The 12,225-nt window shown below is 50.1% G+C and overlaps 1 protein-coding gene across 1 annotated transcript in view; it reads right to left on the bottom strand.

The window, feature by feature from the left end:
- Positions 1–5,551, bottom strand: part of BSN (bassoon presynaptic cytomatrix protein) — a 99,144-nt gene extending 93,593 nt beyond the window's left edge. Inside the window, exon 1 of the mRNA XM_012637983.1 lies at positions 5,346–5,551. Within this exon, the coding sequence (XP_012493437.1) occupies positions 5,346–5,551 (206 nt within the window). The remainder of the gene's footprint in view (positions 1–5,345) is intronic.
- Positions 5,552–12,225: the final 6,674 nt, after the last annotated feature.

The following is a 12,225-nucleotide window of genomic DNA, read 5'->3' as shown; positions in this document are numbered from 1 at the left end:
ATTTCTTTCTATTTTTTAGTAGAGACGGGGTCTCACTCTTGCTCAGGCTGATCTTGAACTCCTGACCTTGAGTGATCCACCCACCTCGGCCTCGCAGAGTGCTAGGATTATAGGCGTGAGCCCCCGCGCCCGACCTCTTTCTATTTTTAATAGAGACAGGTCTCTCTCTTGCTCAGAGCTGGTCTCGAACTCCTGATCTCAAGCGATCCTCCAGACTTGGCCTCTCAAAATGCTAGGATTACAGGGGTGAGCTACTGCACCTGGCCAAGAAACGTTTTTTTGAAAAGCTAGAATTGGCTGGGCGTGGTGGCTCACACCTATAATCTCAGAACTTTGGGAGACCAATGCGAGGCCTGATCACTTGAGGCCATGAGTTCAAAACCAGCCTGAACAAAATAATGAGACCCTCATCTCTACAAAAGATTTTTAAAAATTAGCTGGGTGAAGCTATGATCATGCCACTGCACTCTAGCCCACTCTCGCTCTGTCTAGGTGACAGAGCAAGACCCTGTCTCTAAAAGAAAAAAAAAAGGTAGAATTTCTTGGCCAAAAGAATGACATTTGAATTGGAATAGCTTCTAGATAGAATTGCAGTTTATAGGAAAACTATGGGACAGAGAACCATCTTAAATGACACTACAGGGATGCAATCAGCATAATCCAGACTATGAGACAGGACAAATGACGCAGTTCTCTAATACATAAATTGTAATGGGGAAAAAGAGAGAAGGAACTACATATTTAAAGAAACTGGAGAGATGTATCAGATAAATGCAATGTGTAGACCCTATTTAGATCAAAATTCAAATAAACCAACTGTAAAAGCAAATTTATAAGACAATCAGAAAAACAGAACCCTCACTGGATATTTGCTGAATTTAAGAAGGGATTGTTGGCCGGGCGTGGTGGCTCACGCCTGTAATCCTAGCACTCTGGGAGGCTGAGGTGGGCGGATCATTTGAGCTCAGGAGGTAGAGACCAGACTGAGCAAGAGCGAGACCCCATCTCTACTAAAAAAATAGAAAGAAATTAGCTGGACGGCTAAAGGTATACAGAAAAATAGGCCCGGCATGGTGTCACATGCCTGTAGTCCCAGCTACTTGGGAGGCTGAGGCAGTAGGATTGCTTGAGCCCAGGAGTTTGCGGTTGCTGTGAGCTGACGCCACAGCACTCTAGCTGGGGCAACAGAGTGACACTCTGTCTCCAAAAAAAAGAAGGGATTGTTATCCTGTTCAGATGTGATTATGGTGCTGTGGTTGTTTATACAAAGCCCTTATTTCTTGGAAATGCACACTGAAATACTGATGATGAAATGTTGGGATGTCTGAATTTGCTCCTGTGGGAAGCAGGAAGTGAGGGAGATAGACTAAATTCAATTGGCCATAAGTTGATGATGGTGGTGGCTGGGCAATGGGAACACAGTTCATTAGACTATTCTATTTTTATGTATGTTTGAAAATTTCCCCAATAAGAAGAAAATTTTTTAAAGATAGCCATTCTCCCCCTAATCTCTCAATCTCTCCATTGCTGTTTTTATCAACAGCATTCTATCAGTCTTACTAATGCTGAGAAAACTATATTATCAAAGCTACCCTTCTTTCCATAGCAAGAGATGCAAAAATGGTTGCCCCCTTTTGGTAAAACTTTGACATCATCACCATTCAGATGTGATGTCACTTTAGTGCACACCCATGACATGCCCTCTGTAAGAATCCAGCCACTGGGGCCAAACAAGATCTCTAAATGATAAAGGAGAATTATTTCCAAAGCTGGCAATTGTGTCCTTTCATTTTATCTTTACAAATTAGTCCCAGATTTCTCTAGAGCTTGATTGTTAGCTGATATAACAGGTCTGGCTAATCCCAGACTAGAGGCCTGACAAATCCATTTTGAGAAGAGAATTCTTGAGTGTGATTCTCAAAGCAGCCTCACCCATCTTCCAGCAAATCACTAAGTTCTCTGTGCCCAGCTGCCTTTGGCTCAAAATGTCTCCCTGGCTTATAGGCAAGAAGTGAGTAGAGACAACTTCAGCCTTGATCATGGATTTTGATGGGTAATGAGGGAGAGGTGCTTCGCCTGGCTTTTCCCCAGCTCTCCTCCAGCCCCCTGCACTCAGCCTCACTTCTCTGCTCACTGTCACTGCCCATGTAGACCACACTCCTCATGCCATTTCTCTCTCTCTACCTCTCCTAACCCTATCATTTTTTCAAGATGCCTTGGGTCTCTACCTCCCCTGAAGTCTGGCTCTGCCTCTCCACTCTTCCCACTTGACAATCCTAGAAGCACTGCCTATTTGACACTTCTCAGACACTGAACTGCCCACAGTGTCTCTCCTAGAGCTCTTCAAGAGCAATCTGACCGACCAGTCTGTGAGGTGCTGGAGGACTGGGAAGCACCATATACCCTTCCAGACACTCCACAAAGCCAAGCACTGTGCTTGCTCTTGATAGCTGGTAAATACACCTTAGCTGATTGACTGAAAGTCAATTTGAAAATGTCAAAACATACACAAGTCTACAGATGTGGTGTAGACTAGATAGGCTGCCATTAGTTGACATGGCTCCTTTGTGTGATTATTTGGGGGCAGTCTTTTTCTTTTTTCTTTCTTTCTTTTTTTTTTTTGTTGTGTGAGCAATTATTTAAAAAGGTACCTTCTGGGGTACTGATAAGGTTTACTGATAAAGTTCTATCTTGATCTGATGGTGTATCATGGATCATGGGTATATGTATGGGTAAAATCCCATCAATATGTGTATCCCACTGTACATTAGGCATAACTCCATAAATAAGTGAATGAATGTATGAATGAAAGATGCCCTTTTCTCTAAGAGGATGGAGCCCACACCAGGGTACACAGCTTAGAGAGTGAAGCTTGGGACAGAGTTCAGCCTTATCCCAATCTGGTACTCCTTAGGATAAGGCACAGACTATATAATTGTACATGGTGACCCTGAGACCGGAAGCAGAAAGACTTTCCTTGTGGGACTCTTCAATGCCCAAAGCCCCACATTACCCCAATGCACTAAGAGGCAGCACTATGGGTATGACAGCACTGCTGTTGATGGATTCAAGTCAGGCTCTTCACCCACAAATGCTGAAGCCACCCCCGCACAGAGCACAAGTCAGTTCAGTATGAAGATGAAAAGACTAACTCAAGCTAGGGTGACAAGGGTTAATATGGCAGTAGGAAAGAGCAAGGACCAACCCTCCCCAGAACCTCAGTTCCATCTCCCTCTGTGGTGAGTAAAATGATCTCCCCTTTACCCGACCCTCTCTACCCACTTCCATAAGGTTTCTGACTGCCTCAAAATTCACAGTCTTGCTAGAAACAAATATGTCCCTGTGCTAATGCTCTTTCCTGAATGCCCAGAAGCACATGCCACAGGGCTTTTGCTCCATCAATGGGCCAATCTGTTCAGCAGCATCTCAGAACAGAACATGCTAAATTTGGCATCAGGTACCTGAGACTCTCTGGTGAGAGGAAACAGAAGCCATTCCAATGCTGAAGGAGAGACAGACCACGGAGGTGTTGCTCAGCTGAGGTGCTATGATAAGCTGAATGTCAGTTGGAAGAGTAATTGTACCTCCTAAGGGTCCCCAGTTCTGAGCTCACCTCCTGAGCCTGATAGTCACGGGATCTCAGCACCACAGACCCATGTGTGAGGCTTGCCCACAGCCAGGTAAGAGATTGTATGACTGCTAAATCCATGGTTTCCCTCACCCACAGCAGTTCATGGGTCTGCCCTGAAGCAGAATGTACAGACAAAATAGAAATGAAACATTAAAAAGAAATATAAGCAGTAGACACCAGCCTCCTTCCTGTCCCTCTGAGCTATCCAAGTCTTTCGAAAATTTCACATTCTTGGCTCTGCAACATCTGGTAAACTACAAGCAGAGCAGACTATCTGGTTACCAGAAGAGAAATGCCAAATTCCCCATATAGAAAACTCCCAATAACAAGGTGTTTTTCCATTCGACTGTACATTTCTCTTGGAGGGAGAGCACTGAAGCCTTGGTGAGCCTCCCTCAAGCTAAAACCCAAACAGCAACTGAACACACAGCAAAATGGATAGTGTTTGCAGTGCTAAGAGCTGTGTGCTATCCAACTGCATTACTGTAATAGCTAATGGAAAATGGGCAAATCCCACCTCAAAAAAGGATGCTCACAGGCTGGCCTATCTGAGGCAGGTTTCAGGATACTAAAAGTCATTTATTACTGTTAGTTGTCTAAGAATTGACTTCTGAAGAAATAAACACATGAGAAGCACAGTTGGGCAACTGAAGAATCAAAAATTATGCTCCCTCACAGTTTATGTGCTCTCACACAGAAAAGCCAAGGCAACATATATCAGCAGACTCACATGGAACCAGGAGCACCTCCCTGCAACCTCCTGCGGGTTTTGCTACTCCCCAGGCCTATTTGGTACAAAGATAATGCCTTCCATTTTATCCTGTCATCTCTTCGTAGTTCTCCTGAGTTTTCAGTCTACTGACTTATTATATACTGACATTCCCCTCCAGTGCATTCATTGCCACTTGATTGTTTTTGCAGGACCTGGGTTGGCATACATTTAAAACAAGCTGGTTTCCTGGTATTTGATGAGATATGTTCTGTTTAAAGCATTCTATGTGGTTTGAGGTGGTGATCTAAATCATAAGGTAAGGAGAACACATCTGGTGCTAGATGACTCAATAGCATTTTTGATTCACCCCAAAGTGTTTCACTAAATCCTGGTGAAAGCACATGATCCTGTTAATATTCTTGGGCTTAAAAAAGTACCTTTTTCGTGTCCACTGGGCAATTTTCCTTCCCCCAAAGATGATTACAGCCACTAAATGCCCGAGGAAAACGCAAGACCAAGTTCACGGTTCAACTATTTTCATATCTCTCTGTTTCTCGCAGTGACACTTATCTTCCCTGACAGCCACTCCCATTGTGCTCTTTCCTCGGCCCAACACAATGGACACATGCAAACACCAGCAGACAGGGAGGACGTTTTCCATCCCATTGATTCCCTGTGCGGAGGGACCAGGCTAAGGTTACATAAGCCCCTCCTGAGCGGTCGGGCCCCGGCGTTGGGAAGAACCGAATTTGGGGTTCGTGACGGAGTCACGGTCTGCAGGCCCCGACTGACCCTGCGCTCGTCATCCTGCCTCGCCAAGGCGGGGCAGCTGGAAAGGAAGGCCGGCTTCCTGCGACCACCCATCTCACGCCAATCCCGTAGGGTTCAAAGTGCGGCCGGACGTCGAACCTCGCTGTCCACACTAGATCGTGGGATCCCGAGCCTCGGCCCCGGCCTCAGGATGCAGCTCACCGCCCCCCGGGCGCCGAGACATGCGCTTACCTGCCCGGGCCAGGGCCGGGGCCGGGGCCGGGGCCAGGGACAGGTGGTACCCCCACAGCCCTCGCTGCTCCCGCCGCGGGGAGCTGTCCGCCGCCGGCCGGTGCTGAAGGCGGCTTCCCTGCGCCGGGGCCCGGGCCGGGGCCGGAGCCTCCGGGAGGCAACGGCCCGTCGCCAGCGCCGCCCTCCAGGCTGGCCTCGTTGCCCATGGCTGGCAGGAGGGCGGGCAGGCTAGGGGTCGCACTGCGCCCGGGCCGGCGGCTCCCGGGCGGTTCTCACACTCTCGGCACCGCCACCGCCGCCGCCGCCGCCGCCGCCATCTCCCAGCTTGGCTCACGCCGCCGCCTGCCGCTGCGCATGCGCGTCCCGCGCACCCTTTCCCTGCTCACGTCCCCCGCCCCCTCCTTGCGCGCGCTCCCGCCAGGCTCGGGGTCGCCGGGAAACCGCCGCCAGTGCCCGCGCATGCGCCCTCTGGGGCCGACGCGGCTGGCTTGTGCTAACTGGAGCTGCGTGGGGGTTAGCGGGAGCGATCCACTGGACCCGTGCGGAGGGGCACCGCTCACTAGAATCGGCCGCAGGGGTGTCGCGCCGTGCCCTGCTCCGGAGTCAGTGGCGCTTTCGGTCTCTGGGAACTCGGGAGTGACAGCTCTCCTTCGGGTAACCTGAGTGTTGCAGCGGGTGGGCGTCATGACAGTCCTCGGAGAGGGGCCATCAGAATGTAGCCTCAAAGGATGCATAGGAGTTAGAAAGGCAAAGGCAAAGGAACAAGAGTGTTCGGAGACGCAAGGTCGTAGCAGGAAAGAGACAGGGTGGTACGGCCGGATCTTGAGGGTCGCGAAGGCCAGCTGGGGAGTGAAGACTTTATCCAGATGGCAATGGGAACCATCTGGGGTTCACGCTGAGGCCTAGTGCCATGGAACAGGAGTCTCAGGAAGCGCCCCGGCGAAAGATGGAGGGTCTGTCAGGACTGGCCTGAAGTCAGCTGAAAGGCCACCTCAGCAGGCCCTGCGAGAGTGACCTTGGGGATGGGGAAGAGGAGTTGATGTTTTTGAGGCCTTGAGCTGTGGTTCCCAAAGAGTGTCTAGATGAGGGGCTGCAGGTTGCCTCTGCATTAACCTGAGAGCTCACTGAATTTCTTTTCCCCTGTCTCATGTTTACAGACTGGTGTTTGCACACTACTCAGCATTATCTGCCTCATGGCTTCTCACATAAGCCTGTGCTTTCCTGAGAGAGAATGTTTCCCAGAAGATCCACATGATATTCCAATGCACTTTTGGCCTCGTAAATCATGGCTGTGTAGAAGGGCTTAAGTAACTTGAACCTATTTAATTTTCCTAATGATAAGGAATATATCATTTAGGATGTCAGTAGATCTAACCTGACCTGGAATAATCCAGGGATCCCAGTGAACACCGATAACCCAGAGGTTGGGAGGAGCAGGTAAGAGAAAGAGGAAATGCAGAGCCCCCACTTCCTAGCATTTTCTTCTGACCTTATTATCTGCTGTGCTTCAGACTAAACTGCCTGGCCTTACTGGTATTACCTTGGATGAGGAAAGCCTGTCTGCCTGCATTATAATGGTCCTTACTGTGTTTCCTCCTGTGCTATAGGATGTTTGATTTAGCTTCATGAGTCTGGTGACTACATGTGCACATTTAGGCTCCACAAGAGTCCATATGTCATCCCCACCACTCTTAGGCTTGCTGAGCCTCCATTTCCTAGTCTGCAAAGTTAGGATATTAGTAACCCCTCTAATATGGGGGGTTATAAGGGTGTAGTGGCTGATTGTAGTAAAACACAAGGACAGGTGCCTGGCACACACATGACAGCTCTCTTATTAGTTGTCTCTCTGGTGGTAGTCTGGGATTTGGGGGTCTTATGCCACACCTTTTCTTCTGGGGAAGAACATGTGCACAAGCACTATGGGCAGACCAATGGCCTGACCTCGTCCCAACCCAGGCTGTTCTGGCTTCAGTCACCAGTCAGTGTGGGTTGGGCTACTTGGAAAATGGCAAAAGATGTTTATTTTTTGTTTTTGTATAAGCCACAAGAGCTGTAGCTTTCCACAGATTTAAATCAACATGCCCCTATTTCCTGTGGGGGTAATTAGCTATACCCAGCCAGCAGGCCTGGGGAGTTTCCCTGCTCAGAGTGAATTCCTGCCTGTTAGCAGAACTCCAGGTTCTCTGCTGCCTTGATGACAAAGAGTACAGCATAGAGGACCCAGGAGGACCTAGAAGTATGGGTCAGTGGTGCCCCTCCTCTCCTCTCAACTCTCCCTGTTCCATTTCCTCTGAGGAGCATCCCCAGGAACATTCCTGCCCTGTCAACATCCACCCCTGGCAATCAGCCCAGGCACTCCTGCCAAGCGTGGGATGGTGCTGGCCTCTGATTGTCTGGGGCTCTGATTCAGTCTCCCATTTTTATTCACCACCCTAGGGGTTATTTCCTTTCTCTTGACCTAGACTGGGGCTCCTCAACAGCAGGACCTTGTATGCTTTGTCCTATCCCCTGGGCTGCCCTTCAGCAGGCCCTCAGGGGCTGATGGTTGGGCTGGGTTCTCCATGCTGCTCACCAGCATTTCCAAGGGGTCCCCCAACCACCAGGCTTAAAAACACCCAGAGAGATCTTTGGCTTTAGCTTCTGACCTAATAAATAACAGGGAGAGTACTGAGATTGCATTCAGTTTCTCCTCATGCAGCGGTTGTTGATGAGCTATCTTCACTCACCTAGGAGAATTCACTAGGCTTGACTGTACTTTATGACGAGTGAATAAACAAATCTCTCAGTTTGTGCAAACCAGCTGTGTGGTGTGTCTGGTACCATTCCCTCCTGGCTCCAACTGCCCCACCAGGGACAGGATGGACCTAGAGACCCTGCAGGAGTTTCTCAGCTCCCTAAGCTTCACTTGCTGAAGGTATCTTCTTCCTTCAGCATGACACGTGACACATGACAGCCATTTTGGAGAAGGCCAGATGTGAGGAGAATCAATCCACATGCCAAAATGGAACTGATGGGTAGACATGTGTCCTCTTGCTTCTCTAACCTGTGCTCTCAGACCAGAGTGAAAATGGAATCAGGAAAAAAAAAGAAAACCATCCAGGTAGGAAAAGACCCAGTCAGAGCCAGCTCACTGTTGGGTTAGTGGAATGATTAGTCACTAGAAGGCAAATTTTGGGAGAATGAAGAGATAGTAGGACCCCAGGAACTGTACCCAGAGGCCAGCTGGGCCATAGGTAAGGCAGCATGCGGATCAGCCCCAGGAAGGGGAAGAGGGGCAGAGCTCAGACTCTGGGTCTTTCCTGCTTCCTCCCACAGTCCAGTTCACCCTGGGCCGATGCATTCATTGTGGTGGCCTCCACAGGGAGGCACAGGATCCAAAGATGAAGATGTCTATGGGGGTGAAGAAGAATGGCAAACTGCAGGCAAGAGTAGCAGATGCAGAGATCAGAGGTGGAAGAGAATGGGGAAGGATGGCAGAGGAGAGACTGCATCTGGATGCTGTAGTGCCATGGGCTTTGGACTATTCCAGAGAGGCTGGGGAGAGCTGGCTCCTATCTACAGGGCTCCCTGAACTCTGTACTTTTCTTTTTGCTATAGTGCTACTGAAGCCTGTCTCACCTCCCAGTGAGAAGCAACTCAGGAAATTGGCTTCTTGCCCCCAATATTCCTCTGGGAGAGGGAAACAGAACTGAAGAGGAAGGAAGGAAGGAAGCCCAAAGAAGCAGAGGCTTTCCCTCCTGGCTAAGGTTTGTTGGCACCACCCACTAACATAGGGAAAAAGGCAGCCCCCCAAGCAAGCCTCAGGTTGACACAAATCTACAAACAAGAGACTTGATCTTTGTCCTGCTCAGCAGCCCACCTGGGCTGGCCTGGACAACCTCGCTTGTATACCAGGGTCTTCTGCTAGCCATAGCTCTTGGTAGAGTGGGAAAGAGGAATAATGCTGGAAGGTACAGAATTTGTTTGTTGTCTTGCCTGCATAATTCCTTTCCTGTTGCATTATGCAAGTCTTTGTTTGCATTAGGTGAAAAAAAGGCAGTAAAAAAATGTCAGAAATGTTTACCACAAGCCTAACCCCACCGCCCATGCATTGCTCTCAAGAAAGCTAATTGAGCTCCATTGCTATTAGAGTTACATGCTTCTGAAGGCTTGTTGTGACAAGAAAAAATAATGAAGCCACAGTTTCTTCAAGTTGTAAGCATCCACGTCAAAACATACTGCTTCCCTTGCCCTTCTGTGTTTCCCCAGACGGGCCTCTGGGCTGGCTTTGCCTATCTTACTCATGGATGCATGCACTTATCCTCCTTTAGCTGGCATGTACCCAACTCCTACTCAGTGCCAGGTCCAGAGAAGACTGTAGGACCTGCCCTTGAGGAGCTCTGTTTGCAGAAAGAGTGAGATAGGCACACAAATTGTTTCCAATAAACTATAGAAAATGCCACCTGAAACCCTTCTGTGATCCTTCCCACTAGGATCCCAATTCTCATGGAGTGCCCCCCACCCATCTCTGTTCCATGGAATGGGGGAAGAACAGGCCCAGGTGGAAAGTCATGCACTTATGCCCTTTCCTGACCAGCCCATGTGTCCTACCCCAGGCAACAGAGGTTCAGACATGACTGACAGTTCGGGGGAAGGGGCAGCTTGCTCGGGCCCCTCCATCAGACTTAGTTCTGATTGTCTTCAGGGATGTCTCTTAGAGGGGGCCCTATCTCCTGACTCCTCTGTGGCTCTCCTATGGCAAACCAAAGGACATTTCTGAGAATCACCCTCTATCACCAGGGACCTCAGGCCATGGGACAAAGCCCTCTCTCCACTGAACTCCAGCTCTGTCCGGATCAGAGTGGATTACAGTAGGGCTTGTTTGCTCTATCATCTTCACTGAGTGCCCAGGCAGCTCCCAGGAAGAACTCCTGCCTTCTAGGAAAGATGGACAGAATGGGGCAGGGAGTGAGGTCTTTGATGGTGAAGCAAAACCCTTGTGACAAATAGAAAGGTCCATAGGACCTCTGTGACAAAGGTCCCCTAGGCCTCTGCAAGGATGGGTGATTTCAATTCAGTTAAATTTGGTGACTTTTGAGCCCTAGGATTAGGACAGCACTGTGATAGGCCCCAAGGATATAGCAGAAACCAAGACTGTTGAGCCTACTTTGCTCTAACTGAGCCTATGATCTCCAAGTCTGGCCTTTGCCTGTCTGCTGCTTAAATCAAGCCCTAAACCTGGAAGGCTTGACTCTTAACCCTTCAGTATAGGACCACTATCCTACCCTGCAGTGGTAGGTGTGGCCGCACATCACCAGGCTAGGCTATGAGAGCTAAATTCACACTCAGGCATCAGGGTTGTCTGAGGAGACTGCTTCCTGGCTCCACCAGGTTCTGGGCTGGCAGCAGCTATCAGTTGGGAAGCAACATCTGGGTTACCACTGTTATTTATGTATTAATAACCCCTCCAGCTGGGAGGCCTGGCGTGGGCATCAGCTTTCCGGGAAGGCATTCTTTCTGACAATGAGCTGACAATGCAGACTGAGAATACCTAGTAAGGCTGGACAAAGGACATCCTCCATTTGCTACCAAGAAAGCAAAAAGGCATGTGTTCAGCTGAGATTCTGACCAGGCCCACCCCCCCATTCCCAGCTCTGCTCCAGGGAACCTCTTGGGCCTCACAGAGTGGGCACATTCTCCTCCTAGCCCTTCTTGATCCTGAGGCTCTCTGAGGAAGCTAGAGTTCCAGGAGTATGCTGACATGCTGCCTCGGACCCAGGGCAGGGCTTGGAGGGCACAGCGGTTGCTGAGTCAGAGCCATTGGGGTCACAGCCGATGCCTCCTCAGCCTCTCATTTGCACTCTAATCACTACACTGGGCACAGGAAGGCAGACCTGCCCCTCCATACACACACACACACACACACACACACACACACACACACACACCTCACATGCTCCTGAAACAAGCACAGAACTACATCCCCTTCAGTATCCCCCATGCCCAGCTCCTTGCCCAGCCCAACCAGGCATGTGTTCCCTGCGGGTGAGTTGGTCTAGGACAAAGCTAGTTTCCTCTCTCAGGCATGCTCAGGGACAAGCTGTTATCTATCCCCCAGCAGAACACCCCTTATCCACTCCACCTCCTGCTGTTATGGGCTGGTGCAGCCCCTCTCTGCATCTCTCTCTCAAGACTTTTTGTAATGGAGGTGCTGAGGGAAATGGGGAGTGGTCCTGGACCAATGGGTCCAATGCCCTGGAAAGGGAGCAGGCTGGTCCGAGCTCGGGATCATTTTGGCAGGCCCCAAACTTGGGTTTTTCCCTCTATAGCCTGAAAGGGTAAAACCATAAGGTCAGAAGACAACAACATCCTCAGCCCTGGCCTTGGAAGCCCTAGCCAACCGCCAACTAGATGTTCCCCGTGTGTGCCTGGAGCTGTGGAGACAGCTTTGCCAAAGGTGTTCCCTGGGGCTTCAGGGTGTCCCCACTCCAGGGGAAAGAGTGAGTCACCAGGTGCCCCATCCCTGCCTGCTTCTAATGCCGAGTGACCCCAAACCACCCAACCAGAGGCACTTGACCCCCATCCAGGCCCCTCTCAGATGTCAGTATGGTATCTCAGGCTATTCCCCCGCCTGTAGGCGCTGCCCTCAGGAGCTCTCAGGCTGGAGGACGGAGAGACTAAAAGAGCATCCAATAAACGCTGAGCTCTACTCTGTGCAGGTCCCGCGCTGGGCGAAGCCTGGAGGCATGCAAAAGCTAAGGCGAGGGAGTGCTGCAAAGTAAGGGTCCTTACTGGTTCCCAAATACAGTGCATACAACCGAATTCCAGGTTTGCTGGCTGGGGCTCCAGGAGCGGAAGCCCGGGCCCCAGACTAGACCCTCCTATTCCTGCCAGCTTCCTT

This window comes from Propithecus coquereli, unplaced genomic scaffold, assembly GCF_000956105.1.
Source record: "Propithecus coquereli isolate 6110/MARCELLA unplaced genomic scaffold, Pcoq_1.0 Scaffold1, whole genome shotgun sequence".
Classification (NCBI taxonomy): Eukaryota; Metazoa; Chordata; class Mammalia; order Primates; family Indriidae; genus Propithecus; species Propithecus coquereli.
This window is presented reverse-complemented; position numbering and strand designations above follow the sequence as displayed.